Source organism: Xenopus tropicalis, chromosome 6 (genome assembly GCF_000004195.4).
Source record: "Xenopus tropicalis strain Nigerian chromosome 6, UCB_Xtro_10.0, whole genome shotgun sequence".
NCBI classification, from domain to species: Eukaryota; Metazoa; Chordata; class Amphibia; order Anura; family Pipidae; genus Xenopus; species Xenopus tropicalis.
In genome coordinates this window covers 131,061,825-131,081,975 of record NC_030682.2, presented here as the reverse complement: position 1 = coordinate 131,081,975, position 20,151 = coordinate 131,061,825, and the positions used below count along the sequence as shown (strand labels likewise).

Here is a 20,151-nt window from a genome sequence, read left to right as displayed (position 1 = left end):
TTTAAAATCAGACTGGGCAATGATCACACAGGCCTATTGATTCGTCTGCATCAGGCTAAGAGCCTCTTGTTTGGCGCACTTAACAAATGAGAAATTTCTGCATAACTTTTACTTTAGGACTGAATGTCTGCTATACTTCCATTTGCTTTCTTCATGTAATGTTTTCCTTACCAGTTACCCAGTTCCATTGAAGTACTTCAGTGCCCCAGAACTTTAATCCTTGCAAATCTCAACTGATTTATAAGCAGCTAACTGCCCAGTGTAGCAATCGGACTGCTGGGCCTATGAGCAAATACTGAGGTTTCTGGATCTTTGCTCAGAAGTTGCTGGCAGTCAGGTTTGGGTAGGGAGTGTGTTTGCCACTGGGCATTGTGCCCTGCAGAATTTTGGGGTATCTTTAGATTTAAAGTAAGATAATAGCAAAGAGAATTAAAGCGGAGGCTACTAGACCTATAAGTGGAGTATTGTAGAACATTTAAAGTTACAATTTAATACAAAGGTACAGTTTCCAGTCACAGCCAAAACTTCCTCTCTATTTTGATGATAAAATCCCATTAATGTAAGAAAAAGAATCAAATATTGTCCATAGTGCCTTGAATCAACAGGACGTAATCTAATAAATGTATAAGCAAAACTAGTAAATGAGCAATGTTTTTAGATTCCTAGGTAGTGGGGAGCCATTAAAGAAAAAAATGACAAGGGGACCAGTTGTGATTTGTAAATGGGTCGAAGGATGAAGTTTAGGGTTCTCCAGTCCCACAGTGCTTGGTATTGGGGGACAGTTCCCGAGTCACAGAGGGGAAGAAACTTCTCGATTACAAATTAGACTATACAATATATGTAAGAATGGAATGGCTAACAGGCCTAAAAGCAAAAGATCCAGTTGGATAATTCAAAGTTTTGGCCTGTGAGTGGCCTAAAACCACAGAGTAAAACCACAGAGCTGCACATAATGCAAATTTTTATATGTTGCAGAGCTCCCCTTTTTATTAAGGGCTATTGTCAAGTCATTTCCTTTGAGATGCAAATCGTTTTTTTTTTTTTTTTTTTGTTTACATGTCTTTGTTCCCTAGAAATCCTGCATAAAATCATCCCCACTCCAAGATGCGCCCATTTCAACAGCGCACCAATATGCACGCTAATTACTGGATACAGTATCGTTGTTTATGAATGATGTCAATGCTTTCTTCAAGTTTTTATCCATTTTAGGTCATCACAATTGCAGCATTGTTCATAAATGGGTTCTACAGTTTCACCTTTGTTATCATATATCCGTAACGTTGTTATTAGTGTGAGTGCACAACCTATATGTTAAACAACAATAAGAGGTCTTGAACCTGTAAAAATACAAATCAAAACACTAAAACCCTTTGATTGAAGGTTGGTTTCACCTTCTGATTTCATTCTTCATTCTTTCCTAATCCTCTGATCATCTATTGCTATTTTATGCAAAGGCACTAGGGGGCATTCAAATATAGTTGGACGGATAAGAAATATATACAGAAATAGGCACCTTCGGCATATTTGGTGAGGTTGTACAGAAAGCAGTAGAATAAATGTAAACTCTTGTTAGAAATTTAGAAATAACTACTTAAGAAAGCCTTGGAGATTCCCACTAAACCACACACAGGCAGACAGACAGACAGACACACACACAGACAGACACACAGACACAGACAGACAGACACACACAGACAGACACCGACGGACAGACACACAATACAGCAAACTGTATCCTTCTTATCAGAGTGGGAAAGACTTGGAACACGAACATTCCAGTTTTTTTTTTGCAACTTTTTGCATCAGAGAATTGCGGGCCATAAACCAAACACTGTAAAATTTTACTGGGCCAGTTTTAAATAGCAATGAAATGGAAATAAAATAAAATTCCAGTCCACTTGCATATCTTGCCCCTCCAATAAAATGCATCATTTTTTATGGTATTATATTTTGATTACATTCCAGAAAGAAACTGTCCAGAAATGCAGTGTAGCAGAGAAGGGGTAGGCTGAAGTGTGAATGCAGATTATGCAGCTGTGTAGGCCATGGATGTCAGAAACGAAGATCCATATTTAATATGGTTATATCTGCCTACAAAAATGTGGCCCCATCCACGCACGGACTGGCCAATCTGTGGATCCAGCCAAATGCCAAAGGGGCTCCTGTAAGATGCTATAAACCAGTAACCCCCAACATGTTGCTCCCCAACCTCTTGGATGTTGCTCCCAGAGGCCTTAAAGCAGGTGCTTATTTTTAAATTTCTTACTTGGAGGCATAAAGACCATGGTTACTGCCAAAAAGAACCTCCTGCAGGCTGTCAGTCCACAGTGGGTAGTGTGTGCCCGATGTTACATACTTTAGGGGTGTGGGTTAGAGTTCTGTAACAGTGAGTTAGAGCCCCATGTTACATGGGAAGGGCTGGTGACTCCATTAGTGTACAAGATGAAAGGGGTGTTTAGAATGTCTAATTCCCCTCAGTAAGGAAGATGGAAGTATATTCAGAGCCTAGTGGTTTAGGGAATTAAGCAGACTAGGGCTGGATTCCTAGGCATAACTGCTCCATGAGCATAAGATAGCAGTTATGGGGAGGAGAACGTTTTCCTTGAGAGTAAAGTCATTATCTACCTGGTTGTGAGTAATGAATATTGATGTAAGGTGCAGCATATGCTTACCACTGAAGAGAAATTATATTGGATTTTACCCCAACACCCATTTGCCCATTTTATCTCAATAAATGGTTATTACTTAATTGGGTGCTAGTGATTGTGTCATTGGGTGCAACTCAATTCCCAACCGTAATGATGCTGGAATTGTGATAACAAATGCAATAATGTGGGCAAAAAAACATGCGAAATTGCACTCGTTTTTTTGCACAATGCACTTGCTTTAATAAATAAGCTTTCTAAACGCAACAGGAGTCCATTAAATATATGTTATAAAGAAATTATATGCCAGATTTGCCAGTGGGGGCCCAACATTCATACATTACTGGGGCTCCTTTTTATTGTATGCAATTCAGCAGCTATTCCTTCTGTAGATCCTATCTGGCGAGTTACATGTGTTCTACTCCATTACCATTGTTATATTCAAATAATAAATAAATAAAAACACATTTAGCCTTTTCCCAATGCCCTCTCTCAGGCCCTGTTTATTGGGCTCGTATTGAGCAGAGGCTTACTGACGAGGCATGAGGTCTAATGGCATTTTCTGATAGAAGACACACATAGCTAACTCACCTTGTCACAAAAGACCTTGATCTGGCAGTATGCCCGGTGGATTGGCTTGTTGCTGCGGTTATTGTAACTGTATGTGTCAATCTGAATCATAAGAGGCAGCCCTTTGACCCCTTTCTGCGAGGAAAAATCAGTACTCAGGCAATTGACGGTGATGAAAATCTACAGGAGAACAATAAGATGTGGTATAAGGTCAAACGATTGCAGCAATTTAGGCGATGCAGGTCAGATGTGAGACCAAATCATTGACTGTCTACCTCCTATTAATACATTAACAGCTATCTGGTTGCTGTGGTCAATGACCTCAGCAATTGGGCAGAGGTTTTAATGCCTGACTAGTAGATGGCTTGTACAAAAAGATAAGAAATCACTCGCCTCCCAGTTGGTCTCCATCTTATGTTTTTTTATTATTAATTATTTGCTCTTCTGTTCTGTTTCCAACCAGGATGCAGCTGAAAATGCTATCTGGTCACTGACCCCACAACCAAAAATAAAGCCGATAGTCTATGAAGCTATTGTTTTTTTTTTATATTGCTTATTCTCTCTTTTTTTTCCCTCTATCTATCTATCTATCTATCTATCTATCTATCTATCTATCTATCTATCTATCTATCTATATATATATATATATATATATATATATATATATATATATCTATATATATATTATATATAATCAATCAATCAGGAAGAAATGCTGCACTCACAGAACTTAGTTCTTCAGGACTTAGTTCTATATATACATATATATATATGTCCTCCAGTGTCAGACTGGGGAGTCAGGGGCCCACCAGAAAAGCCTAAGACCACTGGGCAAACTTTCAGATTGAATTTATTCCTATCATCACCTTTTTATTCTTCCAGTAGGGCCTTCCCTTTAGATACTCATCTATCTTTCTTTTCAGTTCTCCTCTTTGCTATCACATTCAAGAGAAGAATTGCCATGGGATAGGCACCCAAAGCCAAAAGGTTGGGTCAGAATCCACCGATGCCTGAGCCCACCAGAACTTATCCTTGTACCCTGGTTGGTCAGTCCTACCCTGAGGCCCCATCCATCTGCCATACTGACTGAGCATATACCATAATAACAAAACTCATTATAAGGTAAACTACTACTTTAACCAAATACCGGGTGTGACAAAAACAAGAGAAGCATTAAAGCCTGTGCAAACATTAAACAGGATGATTAAAATTCATTTGTAGGAACGGCACCAGCTTTTGTTAGAAATAAAGGACGGTTATTAGACAGATATAATAATAGCAGAACATAAATACAGGCTGCTCCTGATATGGAAGGGAAAGTCTCCCCATTCCCATAAATATATGCCCAAGGTATGAGTCGAGCCTGACAGTCGTGTCTGGGATTTCAATCATTTAAGAAAAATGTGGCATTGTTTATTAAACAAATGCGGGTTGCAGCCTGTTAACTATTCAACTTGTTCTTCCTTCGTAAACATTCCCAGACCAGAGCAGTTAAAGCATTTTTGGGTTCCCGGCCGTTGTTGGTATAAACTAGTAGCAGCCTGGCGTTGTCAAATCCACAAGTGAGTCTGATCTGACTTACACAGCCTGCTTAGCACCGCAATGGAGCAGGGGCCCCTGGGTACTAACAGTGCTGTGAATCCTCATACAGAAATGTCTATACTGATCTATATTTATAGACACAATCCAAAAATTACCTAAAAAAAAAAAATATATATATATATATATATATTTATGCACAGCCAGCATAAGTATTCCTCTTAAAGCTAGATAAGAGCAGGGTGCAGTGCATGCAAGGTCTCCCAGCTGGGATAATTCACACATGGGCAGTAACCTATAGCAACTAGTGATTAGTTTTTTTTTTTTTTTTTTTTTTTTTTTTTAGACAGTTGCAGATAGAACAATGAAAGCAAATATTTGCTTGGTTACCATGGGTTACTGCCCGTGATCAGAAATGACCCCTAGCATCTCCCGTTTTACAGTAGGTCTATGCTAGTGACGAGAAAACAATTTAATCGGGCATGGATTTGTGGCAAAATGACACCATCTTTAAATTATTTCAGAAGACCACAGTTTTGTGATCTTTTCAGCAAAGGTAAAATAGAAGATTCATTTATCGCTAGTCTGTACTAACTAGGGATGCTTCTAATTCTAGATTTTTGGATTCAGCCAAATACTGAACCATGTGCAAAAGATTTGGACAAACCCTAATTAGCACATGCAAATTTGCAAAACCATAGAGCAAAAAAATCAGTGAAGGAACCCCCCCCCCCCCGAAAAAAAAACACTTTCTGCGGTCTAAAGTCATGTGATTTTAAAGGTTTGGATTTGGTTCAGCCCGACATTTGGATTTGGACAAATCCTGCCAAGAAAGGCTCAGATTCTGAAAAATCTAGAACTTAAACAAGGATATGGTGTATCCCTAGAACCCACAAGAACATACAGAGAATAAGGCCAATTTTTATTGTTTTCAGTGCTGATTTCTGTTTTTAGTGGGTACATACCCATTAGCCAGCAGGAGAAACTGCCTACGTCCCCTTTAGTTGATAACAGAACTTCCGACCATAAAGTGACACATCAGTGGGGCTAATTTACTAACAGTGGGCACATTTTCTATATCCCATAGCTACCAATCAGTGAAGATTACTTCTACCGCAGATAAAAACATGAAGGCAAGTTCATGTTGGTCTGCATGGGGCAAAGTTGCTTAGTGTAAATAAATAATTTCAAATGGGAAACAGCTATCCCGAGGTTCCGAAATCAAGCAACTCTGGCAATGGATTCTCTCCTCCGGACATAGTTAGTATTCAGTTATGCCAAATTGAAAGGTTTTTAATCTAATAGTATTCAGTTATGCCAAATTGTAACGTTTTTAATATAATCTTAAAAAGCAAATATTGCTTGTAGTGTACAAAAGGAGTAATGCAACGTAGAAAGAAGGCTATAAATCAGCATAAACAATTCCTTTTTGGACAGTAATCAACGCTCCCCTCCCCAAAAGCCTTACAAGCAAGAATAAGGCAGGTGCCGACTGTCACTTTATTTGCACGTGAAGTCATTTTATAGGCACTTAAGCAGTTTCTAAAGCTGTAAAACTCAGGAATAAACTAGCCCCCTTTTTTTTTTTACAATACCAAAGTCTCCAGTAAATGTTAACATGCCTTCACACAAACCTGTAACCTGCGCCCCACCCCATTAACTAGACATGAACTAGGCAAGCACTAAGGGTTTGTATGCAAACACACACATTGCCTCAGAATGAATCGATGTCTCCAGCTTAATAACAGCAAACATAATGGCACTGAGATACTGGGAAGAGCACGCCCTGCTTGCTTAATGTCCATACATATTCCACTAATATCCCTACTATCCCTACAGGAAAAGATGAAGCCACAAGTGACCCAACATGTTCCAGAGCTATACTATTTACCATAATGGGAAAAGGTTGCATCAAGTTGCCCTTCCTTAATGTGATGGAACCATTAAATCCTGTGCTATTGGAATACGTGGAAACACAGATTGACCTTCTGGAAATTCCTCAGCTACCTTTTATATTAGTATTGCCCTACCAGTGGCCCTTCATTAAAGGCCCCATTGCCCCTCCACCACTACATATAATCCTGGAAATACAGTTTGACATTCTGGAAACTCTTATACTTTTAAATGTAGATTAACAATTGAAATTACATAAAGTCAAGTAACCTGCAGCAGCCAATCAGTAGGTAGCATTTACTAGTCACCTGTTTGAAAACAAACATCTGGCTGTATGGGTTATTACATTGGGTGTAAAGTTTTGACTTTTATTATAATAACCAGTACAGGTATCAGACCCCTTTTCCAGAAACTCATTATCCGGAAAGTTCCAAATAACAGAAAGGCCATCTCCCGTAGACTCAATTTTAAACAAATAATTCACATTTTTTAAAAATGATTCTTTTTTTCTCTGTAATAATAAAACAGTACCTGTACTTGATCCCAACTAAGATATAATTACCCCTTATTGGGGGCAGAACAGCCCTATTGGGTTTATTTCATGGTTAAATGATTCCCTTTTCTCTGTAATAATAAAACAGTACCTGTACTTGATCCCAACTAAGATATAATTACCCCTTATTGGGGGCAGAACAGCCCTATTGGGTTTATTTAATGGTTAAATGATTCCCTTTTCTCTGTAATAATAAAACAGTACCTGTACTTGATCCCAACTAAGATATAATTACCCCTTATTGGGGGCAGAACAGCCCTATTGGGTTTATTTAATGGTTAAATGATTCCCTTTTCTCTGTAATAATAAAACAGTACCTGTACTTGATCCCAACTAAGATATAATTACCCCTTATTGGGGGCAGAACAGCCCTATTGGGTTTATTTCATGGTTAAATGATTCCCTTTTCTCTGTAATAATAAAACAGTACCTGTATTTGATCCCAACTAAGATATAATTACCCCTTATTGGAGCCAAAACAATCCTATTGGGTTTAATTACTGTTTAAATAATTTTTTTTTTAGGAGACTTAAGGTAGGAGATCCGAATTATGGAAAAAACCCCAGGTCCCGAACATTCTGGATAACGGGTCCTTTACCTGTACCGTGTATTCTGCCCTTTGGGGCTTTGAGGGATCAGGGGATTACCAATGAAACGTAGGCTAACATCAGGCAGACAAATGCATTTATTCCCTTAAGGGAAAGCAGCCCCAAAAAACAAAGGGGGTGGCATATTTATTATCATGGTCTCCAAGACATTTTACAATTCTTTATCCAGTTTTCCCATAAAGCTCAAACCAAAATACATTTCAACACAATATCTAGATTGAATTTATAATCAGTCATAGATGAAGTTACATTAAAAGTACAAGGATCAGATTTCTAATCAGATTTCAGATCTCTGGGAGAGCCCAACACAAAGTTGACATAATGTTAGCCTACAAGGGGTTGTGCTTCTGTGATTAGTAAACATTAAATATGTTTAGACAATAAAAAAAAACGCTGCATAGCTTGGAAACAAGGTGGAATTCTGTGCAACCAATCACAGCTCAACCGGACTCTCTTGAAATGGAAAGATATAGTTAATGGGACTAAGCAAACATGTCTCATGGAAAGACATCCTACCCACTGAGAAATATAGAAAGGAGTGCTTGCAAACTGCCTCTAGAAAGCATCTTGGCAACAGAAGAGAGTGACGGAATCTTTAATAAATGACTGCATACTTATTATATCTTTATTATTGTATTTGCAGTTTTCTGCCTTCATGTATCCTTTTTACAGTTCAATATCTGGTCAGGTTACTTTTATCTCATAAAAAGGTTACTGATAAGGGACAAATTGATTTGGTTACAGTCACCCTGCTATAATTACAGAACATTGATTCCCTGCCCATACTCTGTGCTGCTGTCACTTACCTGAGCTTAGGGGCCCACACACAATATACTGTATATACAGAATAGAAATGTCACAATATACTGTATATACAGAATAGAAATGTCACAATATACTGTATATACAGAATAGAAATGTCACAATATACTGTATATACAGAATAGAAATGTCACAATATAAGGCTGATGAGTAAGTAATACAGATTATTAGTACAGGGCAGCTCTGAAACCAGCACAATTAGCATTAGAATGTAGTATCAGCTTATATGACAGGCAAACCCTAAGCTCAGCTTCTCAACCGCTGCCCAGAGCCCACTGAGCATGTGCAGTGTCATGGACACTTTCCAAGATGCGGAGCTTCTGTGACGAGCTTGAAGGCCTAAGCAATTACTAATATAGAGGTGCTGAATCTTTAGGTTGGTGCAATAAGCTTAGTGTATAAAATATGGCATTTTTACCCTTATTTATTTTTAAGGTTTAGTTCTCCATTAAGGCTAATGGGATATGGGTCATTTTCCAGCTGGAAATGGATGATTGGCGGAAAAGGAGCTTTGGGCACCACTGTTTTTCTTCTCATAGCAGCAGCAGTCAAGACTACGTCAGTGCTATTATTTTCAGCTGAAAAATTGGTCCTATGCGATTCCGGGAGCCCAATGACCCGAATAAAATGTTAGGGAAGCAGGGCATGACTATGTTAGGAGGAAAGCCACCCCCCCTTTTCACCCCCTCCCACCATGGGTTTTTTTTGCAGTTGGTACAGGCAGGGAAAAGAAAGGAAGACCCTCCCCGGATGTGAACTCAAATCATTCCGGCGGGAGAAGGAGCAGGATCAACAGCATCCCTCCCTCCCTCCCTCCCTATGAGATAGGAGTCCAGTAGTCGCAGTTGCGGGGGTGGGGTCGACTTTGAGCCCCAGAGGAAATTAAAAAGTTGCAGTTGGAAAATGAATGGGTAACTGGGTAGGCCTGGGGTCCTCAGGGAGATGGATAATCCTAGAAGGGGACTTGGATAATAGACAGGACACAGTCTCCGGGCCTGGGCTCAGGGTCAGACCTCCTTAGAGGTATAAGTTGACTGCTGTTTTAATGTTTGGACTTACAAACAGTTTAATACAAGTTATGGTTGTTTACATATATATTTACTGATTTATATTAAATTTTACATTAAACAACTGCGGCCTTCTCTCCCAAAATTAAGTCGTCCGTTGTCTTATTTCGGTACCAGGGGGAGGGAAAAGGGGGCACAACAGGCTCGACGCTGCATTAGTCATGACTCATTTGTTTATTTTATTTTTAGCGAGTATCCTCATTAAGATGCAACTTATTACCTTGGCTTCTTCATTGACATCCCATGTGAAAGACACCGCATTGTAAGCAATTTCTTCAATATTGCCTATAGTGTTAAAGCTTTCTTTGTAGTCAGCTGTAAAAGGACAAAATAGCAATATATAAATGCACTATAACATGCAAAATAACTTGAAGTCAATGCTTCTGAAAATACTATTTTCCTTTTCACAAACAGGAATTGGTCCAGAAGCCATTTTAGGAGCATCGGCACTCTTGGAAAACAATAATGTGTTTAGGTTTCACTTGAAACTGGGTACAACTGAAAACAATGATGGGATTAACTTCACCTTGAAGCTGGGTGAAACTGAAAACAATGAAGGGATTAAGTTCCCCTTGAAGTTGGATAAAATTGAAAACCATGATGGGATTAACTTCCCCTTGGAAAGTGTGAAACTGAAAACCATGATGGGATTAACTTCCCCTTGGAAAGTGTGAAACTGAAAACAATGATGGGATTAACTTCCCCTTGAAACTGGGTGAAATTGAAAACCATGATTGGATTAACTCCACCTTGGAAAGTTTGAAACTGAAAACAATGATGGGATTAACTTTACCTTGAAGCTGGGTGAAACTGAGAACGAGGGGGTTAACTTGTCCTTGAAAATGTGTCAAGGACAGGCTGTCACTGACTATTCTATTCCTCTACTATTCTAAGCCTCCATAGGACTCAAACCTGTCGAATTAATAAATCATGAATTATGGGAGTTATTTTTGAAAAACTCGAATTTTTCGGGGAACAATAACAGAAAAAATTGAGTTTTGGCGAAAACCCATTAATAAATCTGCTGTGAGAGAGATCTTATACAAAAAAATGATGTATTTAGAAAATATTAAAATGAATGTACAAGTGTAATTCCAAAGTATTATTATTTTAGAGCAGATTAATAACAACAGTAACAGGCTGGATACATTAGGTTGAATAGAGAGACATAGGGTGCAGTTAGTAGTAGTTCTGTATATGCAATGCTCATATCCAGCGTGCAGTGAATAGAAGGACTAGAGTATAACAAAGAGTTCAGCAAGTTGGAGCCAATAAAATCCATAGTAGTTTAGTAAATATAGCTCATTAAACCAGGTGTTCTCTAGTTTCAAGCAGGTTTATGTGTCCAATGATTAATGCATGTACAAATGATCCACATTTTATGGATAATCAGGGTTTAAACCAACCTGTGCCATATAATAAAATAAAATGTGTTTTTAAGAATATGAAGTTACATAGTTACATAGTTACATAGTTACATAGGGTTGAAAAAAGACCATTGTCCATCAAGTTCAACCCATCCGAGTAAACCCAGCACACAACCTATACTAACCAATCTATACACTCACATACATAAACTATATATATACAACCAGTAATACTAACTGTAGATATTAGTATCACAATAGCCTTGGATATTCTGCTTGTTCAAAAACTCATCCAGGCCCCTCTTAAAGGCATTAACAGAGTCTGCCATTACCCCATCACTAGGAAGGGCATTCCACAGCCTCACTGCCCTCACCGTGAAAAACCACCTACGCTGCTTCAAATGGAAGCTCTGTTCCTCTAATCTATAGGGGTGACCTCTGGTGCGCTGATTGTTTTTATGGGAAAAAAGAACATCCCCCAACTGCCTATAATCCCCTCTAATGTACTTGTACAGAGTAATCATGTCCCCTCGCAAGCGCCTCTTTTCCAGAGAAAACAACCCCAACCTCGACAGTCTAACCTCATAGCTTAAATCTTCCATCCCCTTTACCAGTTTAGTTGCACGTCTCTGCACTCTCTCCAGCTCATTAATATCCTTCTTAAGGACTGGAGCCCAAAACTGCACTGCATACTCAAGGTGAGGCCTTACCAGGGACCTATAAAGCGGCAAAAATATGTTCTCATCCCTTGAGTCAATGCCCTTTTTTATACAAGACAGCACTTTATTTGCTGTAGTAGCCACAGAATGACACTGCCTGGAATTAGACAACTTGTGATCTACAAAAACCCCTAGATCCTTCTCCATTAAGGATGCCCCCAACACACTACCATTCAGTAGATAGTTTGCGTTTATATTATTCCTACCAAAGTGCATAACTTTGCACTTGTCAACATTGAACCTCATTTTCCAGTTTGCTGCCCAGTTTTCCAATTTTGTCAAATCGCTCTGCAAAGCGGCAGCATCCTGCATGGAACTTATAGTTTTGCACAATTTAGTGTCATCAGCAAAAATAGAAACAATACTGTCTATGCCCACCTCCAGGTCATTAATAAACAAGTTAAAAAGCAAAGGACCAAGGACTGACCCCTGCGGTACTCCACTAACCACACTGGCCCAATTAGAAAATGTTCCATTTACCACCACTCTTTGTACTCTATCCTTCAGCCAGTTTTCTATCCAATTACAAATATTATGTTCTAGGCCAATATTCCTCAATTTGATCATTAACCTTCTGTGCGGTACTGTATCAAACGCTTTAGCAAAATCTAAGTAGATGACATCAACTGCCATTCCAGCATCGAGGTTCCTGCTCACCTCCTCATAAAAGGCAACTAAATTAGTCTGGCAAGATCTGTTACGCATAAAACCATGCTGGCACAAACTAATAGTATTGTGAACTGCAATGTATTCAACTATCCTATCCCTTATTACCCCTTCCAGAAGCTTTCCTACTACTGATGTCAGACTAACAGGCCTATAGTTTTCAGGCTGAGAACGAGATCCCTTTTTAAATAACGGCACCACATTAGCAATCCGCCAGTCTCTCGGCACCATGCCAAACCTCAACGAATCCTGAAAAATTATGTGAAGAGGCTTGGCAATCACAGCGCTCAGCTCATTTAATACCCTGGGATGAATCCCATCCGGTCCTGGACCTTTGTTTACCTTTACATGTTCAAGTCTCTTTTGAATTTCCTCCTGAGTGACCCATGCGCCAGTAGCTAAATTACTAGCACTGGGCATATTAAAAGGGAAGCCTTCATTATCTGGCTCCTCAGATGTATAGACAGATGAAAAATAAGAGTTCAAAATTTCAGCTTTTTCCCCGTTCTCATCAACCAACGTACCTCCCCGTGATAATAAAGTTCCCACCCCTTCTTGCTTCATTTTTTTACTATTCACATAATTAAAAAATAATTTTGGATTCTTTTTACTCCTAGCTGCAATATCCCTTTCCATCTCTATTTTAGCTTGCCTGATAGCTTTTTTGCATGCTTTATTTGCTTCCTTGTACCTGATGAAAGTTTCCGCTGTCCCAGCTAACTTGAATGCTTTAAAAGTTGAAGTATATTTAATCAAACTATGAACCGTTCAGTAAATGTAAAGCTCAGGCTTATAACATTGGGAACTGGCTGCTTATAAAATACTTTACACACAGAATCCCACATGGTGTTTTATAGCTGCTCCACTTTAAACGTAAAGCTTAAATGGTGAAAGGAAAATGTATACAGGTATGGGATCCCTTTTACGGAAACCTGTTATCCAGAAAGTTCCAAATTACAGAAAGGCCATCTCCCATAGACTCCATTATAATGAAAACATTTTAATTTTTCAAAACAATTTCCGTTTTTTGTATTAATAAAGCAGTACCTGTACTTGATCCCAACTAAGATATAATTACCCCTTATTGGGGGCAGAACAGCCCTATTGGGTTTATTTAATGGTTAAATGATTCCCTTTTCTCTGTAATAATAAAACAGTATCTGTACTTGATTCCAACTAAGATATAATTACCCCTTATTGGGGGCAGAACAGCCCTATTGGGTTTATTTAATGGTTAAATGATTCCCTTTTCTCTGTAATAATAAAACAGTACCTGTACTTGATCCCAACTAAGATATAATTACCCCTTATTGGGGGCAGAACAGTCCTATTGGGTTTATTTCATGGTTAAATGATTCCCTTTTCTCTGTAATAATAAAACAGTATCTGTACTTGATCCCAACTAAGATATAATTACCCCTTATTGGGGGCAGAACAGCCCTATTGGGTTTATTTAATGGTTAAATGATTCCCTTTTCTCTGTAATAATAAAACAGTACCTGTACTTGATCCCAACTAAGATATAATTACCCCTTATTGGGGGCAGAACAGCCCTATTGGGTTTATTTAATGGTTAAATGATTCCCTTTTCTCTGTAATAATAAAACAGTACCTTTACTTGATCCCAACTAAGATATAATTACCCCTTATTGGGGGCAGAACAGCCCTATTGGGTTTATTTCATGGTTAAATGATTCCCTTTTCTCTGTAATAATAAAACAGTACCTGTACTTGATCCCAACTAAGATATAATTAATCCTTATTGGGGCAGAACAGCCCTATTGGGTTTATTTAATGGTTAAATGATTCCCTTTTCTCTGTAATAACAAAACAGTACCTTTACTTGATCCCAACTAAGATATAATTACCCCTTATTGGGGACAGAACAGTCCTATTGGGTTTATTTAATGGTTAAATGATTCCTTTTTCTCTGTAATAATAAAACAGTACCTTGTACTTGATCCCAACTAAGATATAATTAATCCTAATTGGAGGCAAAACAAGCCTATTGGGTTTATTCAATATTGAAATGATTTTTAGCAGACTTAAGGTTTGGAGATCCAAATTACAGTAAGATCCCTTATCCGGAAAACCCCTGGTCCCAAGCAATCTGGATAACAGGTCCCACACCTGTACAATATTCTCAATTTTAAAATGTAATATTATAAAGGGAATGCCATATAATTATTGCCATATCATATTTCTGGAATTTCTGGAATTCTTTCTTTCTTTTATAATTCCATTTAGGGCACGTGTCATAACTATGTGTATAGGCTGTTTGCATGTCTAGAGGCTTGTCTATCCTTACCCTCTGGCTAGATATCAACTAGAGCATTCTCATTGTTGCCCCTTGCCAAGATATACAGTATATGACTGATATGATACTATATACTATTATATTGTTTTGATAACTTTCCTTTGGCACATACAATAATACCTAGTGATTGAAATATCAGATGCAATGGAACTGTGGGGACTTTTGGAGTTAGATTACTGGGGATTTAGATAAAGTTCCATACAACACAAGGGGGTAAATCATGCTGTTATTGTCTGGATTCTTACACTCAATTGCTTCATTTGTTTGGAACAAGTAACCCTCTTAACCAGCCTTTCTGCAGTTGCGTTTACTAACCAAGGAGGAGGGGGTTATTCTTCCCCTTTACAGAGCGCTGGTAAGGCCCCATCTAGAATATGCTGTTCAGTTTTGGTCTCCAGTGCTCAAACGGGACATTATTGAGTTAGAGAGGGTCCAGAGAAGGGCAACTAAGCTGGTAAAGGGTATGGAAAGTCTCAGTTATGAAGAAAGACTGGCCAAGTTGGGTCTGTTTACACTGGAGAAGAGGCGCTTAAGAGGTGACATGATAACTATGTATAAATATATAAAGGGATCATATAATAACCTTTCTAATGCTTTATTTACCAGTAGGTCCTTCCAACGGACACGAGGGCACCCACTCCGTTTAGAAGAAGGGAGGTTCCGTTTAAACATTCGGAAAGGATTTGTTACAGTGAGAGCTGTGAGGTTCTGGAATTCCCTCCCTGAATCAGTCGTGCTGGCTGATACATTATATAACTTTAAGAAGGGGCTGGATGGATTCTTAGCAAGTGAGGGAATACAGGGTTATGGGAGATAGCTCTTAGTACTAGTTGATCCAGGGACTGGTCCGATTGCCATCTTGGAGTCAGGAAGGAATTTTTTCCCCTCTGTGGCAAATTAGAGAGGCTTCAGATGGGGTTTTTTGCCTTCCTCTGGATCAACTAGTAGTTAGGCAGGTTATATATAGGCATTATGGTTGAACTTGATGGACGTATGTCTTTTTTCAACCCAACTTACTATGTTACTATGTTACTATGTTACTATGTAGGGTAGTTTCCAAGTTATGCAAAGAATGTTAGACAGTTATTAATGTGGAGATTTCTACAGCTGGTTAGAGCCACAAATGGAATAAGCCCCAGGGTATGGGTTTTCCTGCAGCCTCAGCATGAACAGAGTCCCATACTCAAAATAACCTGATGGAAAAATTGTGTTTATGTCATTGTACTTCTAGACTGTAAGTTATATTTGATTCCCAGTATCAGCCAGCAGTTTGAAACTTACCAATGTCCAGAACCCGCTGCTTTGCTGTATGCTGTCGCGAGTGCCAGTATTTCCAATATTTTAACTGTTCGTCTCGGTTTTTATCTTCACTGAATACGACCATAATTACACTCTGGAGTTTAAAGAAGTCATAAAATAAATTATATATATATATAATACAAAAATTAAAAATGTATTTTTATATTATAATCTATATGCAGGCATAGTGAGGGTTAAAGTTTCTGCACAAAATCTTAGCATGGCCAATAGGGGAGGGCCAGGGGGTGAATAGAAAGCCAAAGGAAAGTAGATATTAAATGTGTGGACCAGCTGGTCACCTCAGATTTAATAATTTTTTATCCTTAGGTGAGGTCCCAGCCACCCTGCACAGTCAGTGGTCCCCTCCCCTCTAACCGAGTCATTCATGTCTTTACAGTAGTTCCACTATGTTCTCACCCTACATCTCTGTGCCAGCCAGTGGATCCTTCAGCTATTGCCTTCTTACTTACTCTGAAATCTCCTACTTATCTGTTTTTTTCTTTGTCCAATCTGCACCCAACTTGTGGGTCAACTTGTGCTGCACCCAATGTCTTTTTTTTTTCCAGTCTGCACCCAACAATTTAATATGGTGACCACCTTATTCCACTGCCCCCAGCCTTTGCCATAGTTCCCTAAAAATAAATCAGAGAAGTCTGCCAAAGAACCCATGTTGGCTCTTATTCTACCTATTCTAGTCTGCCATCTGCCCTTTTCAAAGGCCTCTGTGTCCCTGCCATTCAGCTGCGATACTTCTGCCACAACTCAGGCTTCCTCTTCTGCTTTGGCTCTTCCTGTTTTATATACAAAGAGGAAAAAAAACAAACAAAGTGCACTCAAGAAGTGATGTGGAAGGGATTAATTTAGGTCATTAAATGCCGTCCAAAGTTCCAGCCTATAAAATATTGGTTGAAGAAGAAGTCCCTTATTTTAAAGTACAATGAACTTCTGTTGTGGCAAAACATATTTCATTCTCTGTTGATACCGGATTATGATTTGACCTTATGTTTTAGCTTGACCCTTTCTGCCCCACCTTCTTCCTGAAATGATTAAGACCCACTGGAGATATGACTGGAGAAGACTGTCCTCAAGAAATCACAGGATTTCATAGGCTCAAGGCAACTTATGCAGCTCAGTTCTACCGTCTCTGTCTAGAAGTGATAGTTGTTCTATTAAATTTGATCAACATTTTACATGCATACTAAATATTGCTTAATCCCAATGCTGCCAAAGAAGGTCACCATTTTTTCTATACTTTAGGCATGAAGAATGAAGACACAAACAGGCTAATGAACTGACAAGCAGGCTAATGAATCAAGACACAAGCGGGCTAATGAATTGAGGCACAAGCGGGCTAATGAATTGAGACACAAGCGGGCTAATGGACTGGCCTGGGGCTACATTTGGAATCTTGTGAGGCCCCATAAATTTGCACTAATGTGATGTTTAACATATATTTTTCTTTACAGTAAGTTAACTACTAAGAAGATGTCTCTGTGCTTGCTCCCACTCATCACCCCTGTCAGTTTTCTCACCAGCAGCACCCCACCCGTCGCTCCCAAATTCCGAGCCTCCAACCATTCCTGTGTATGCCTGTACTAACCTGCCACAACACTGGCACCAAACAGTTTTATGAGAAGAATCTACAGCCACTCCTATCTAAAAAGCACATTTCCTTGAATTCCTTCCTGCTAAGATCTGACATTCCTCTATAGGCCATTACTTTGAGAAAAAAAGCCAAGGCGTCGTATTACACAGGTATATATGTTCTGCTCATATTACAAAAGAATGCATATCTTGTGCAGATGCTGATAACAGGTACAGGATATGTTGCGAATGTTCACACTTTGGGATTATCCAACCATTAACCATTCAATATTCAACAGTCAACAGCCAAAAATTTGTGGCACTCCAGGGATTTTTGGTACAGTTTCGGTACAGTTTTGGACCCTTATAAAGATTTTGATCTCCCCCAAATCTGTTTAAATTTCATGAAAATACAATAGTGACAATGTCGGACTGGCCCACCAGGATACCAGGAAAACTCCCGGTGGGCCCAGGTGTCAGTGGGCCCCCCTGCTCACCCATTGCCTTGTATGCCTATACCATGGTCATTACTCATTTCTATATGAGAAGAAACAGAAGGAATGGAGGAAAGGATAGATGATAGAATAAGAAGAAGTAATTAGGAAATTAAAGAAAGTGAGTGAACAGTGAAGGAAAGGTGGTATGGAGAGTGGGCCTAAGGTTTTCTGGTGGGTCTTTGGCACCCCAGTCCGACACTGAATAGTGATGTGAACTCTGGGCAGACCTCTACTAATTAAAGGGATGGTTCACCTTTAAGTTAACTTTAAGTATATTATAAAATGTTTTATTCTTAACATTTTTGCTATTGGTCTTCATTATTTATTTTTTTTATAGTCTTTTAATTATTTACCTTACTTTTCTGCCTGTTAACAGCTTTCAAATGGGGGTCACTGACCCTGGCAGCCAAAAAGCTAATGCTCTGTGAGGCTAACAATTTTATTGTTACTTTGTATTACTTATCTTTATATTTAATCCTCATCTATGCCCTAGGCATCCCGGTCGGCCACCTCGCCCCATTCCCCCCCTGCCCGCATGTGCTTTGGCGTGCATGCGCAGTTGTGCACGTGGGGGGTTCACAATGGGATGCGATGGATCATTGCCCCCAACGCATAATGACAAGCGGCGGAGGCAATGACTAAAGAGAGCAGACTAGGGGTAGGCAGGAGAAGCTCCTGCCTGGCGCCCCCCAATCGTTGCGCCCTAGGCAGCTGCCACTTCAGTTAGTTCCGGCCCTGCTATTCATATTCTAGTCTCTCATTCAAATCACTGCCTGGTTGCTAGCGTTATTAAAGGAACAGTAACACCAAAAAAAATGAAAGTGTATAAAAGTAACTAAAATATAATGTGCTGCTGCCCTGCACTGGTAAAAGTTGTGTGTTTACTTCAGAAAGTCTACTATAATTTATATAAATAAGCTGCTGTGTAGCCATGGGGGCAGCCATTCAAAGGAGAAAAGGCACAGGCACATAGCAGATAACAGATAAAACACTATTGTATTCTACAGAGCTTATCTATTATCTGCTATGTAACCTGTGCCTTTTCTCCTTTTTTCCAGCTTGAATGGCTGCCCCCGTGGCTACACAGCAGCTTATTATATAAATTATAGTCGTGTTACTGTAGCAAACACACCAGTTTTACCAGTGCAGGGCAACTGTGCATTATATTTTTATTACTTTAAAGCTCTTTCATTTTTTTGGTGTTACTGTTCCTTTAAGACCACAGCAACTGCTGATGAAACAGAACAGCTGTTGACCAAAAAATCAAGACCAACTGCAAATCATCTAATGATATTACTATAAAATAATACTATAAATAAATTTGAAGGCAAACTACTCTTTAATTAGAATTGGATATGAACCAACACTGATTCCATCATGCATGAAATGTTCATTGACTTCTCTACCCAGGACAAACCTTATCTGCCAGTACATTTCCAATTCAAAGGAATGGGCTGCAGCTGCACGTAGGGAAGGGTATTTTAAACATTACAATTCCCCTAGTGGAGCCAAACTGTGCTGTGAAGCCAAACCCTGAGGATGCCCAACTTATTGCACTTAAGCGGAAATTGAACTGGTGGAATGGAATTTGTAGGTCCACAGTAAATACATTGCAGCACAGGGGAATGATGAGTACCATTAAGTAATGTTAACAAGGTTTGTGCAACTATATTTCATACCCTGACTTTGCTGATGGGATGTCGGAAACACTTGTTGGCTCCAGTTTCGCTCAGAGTGATGGCATAAAATTGTCCTTTGTTTAAATAGGTCATTGGCCCCTCTCCTTGCTTCTGGCGCAGAGATTTTGTGGCTTCTAATGTATACTGAAAGGTGCTGCTGTAGGCAATTCAATAGACAATAAACACAATTTAATCATTTACTTAATGTAACTCAGGCATATCTTGTAAACTTTAATGAGGAACCAAGACAATAATATGCATTGATAATATGTGAGCTATGGCCCATGAATCGAAATGATCCAAGAACCAGATACTAATTGGGGAGA

General features: G+C 39.1%; 1 protein-coding gene across 3 annotated transcripts in view; it reads right to left on the bottom strand.

Moving 5' to 3' along the window:
* The window catches only part of grhl2 (grainyhead like transcription factor 2), a 47,413-nt gene that overhangs the window by 9,681 nt on the left and 17,581 nt on the right, over positions 1–20,151 (bottom strand). For 2 of the 3 annotated variants that reach the window (XM_031903347.1, NM_001011338.1), the window contains 4 exon segments: positions 19,826–19,982; positions 16,048–16,159; positions 9,918–10,012; positions 3,237–3,395 (listed from right to left, as the gene is read on the bottom strand). In XM_031903347.1, coding sequence (XP_031759207.1) covers positions 3,237–3,395; positions 9,918–10,012; positions 16,048–16,159; positions 19,826–19,982 — 523 coding nt within the window. 3 annotated transcript variants of the gene reach the window in all.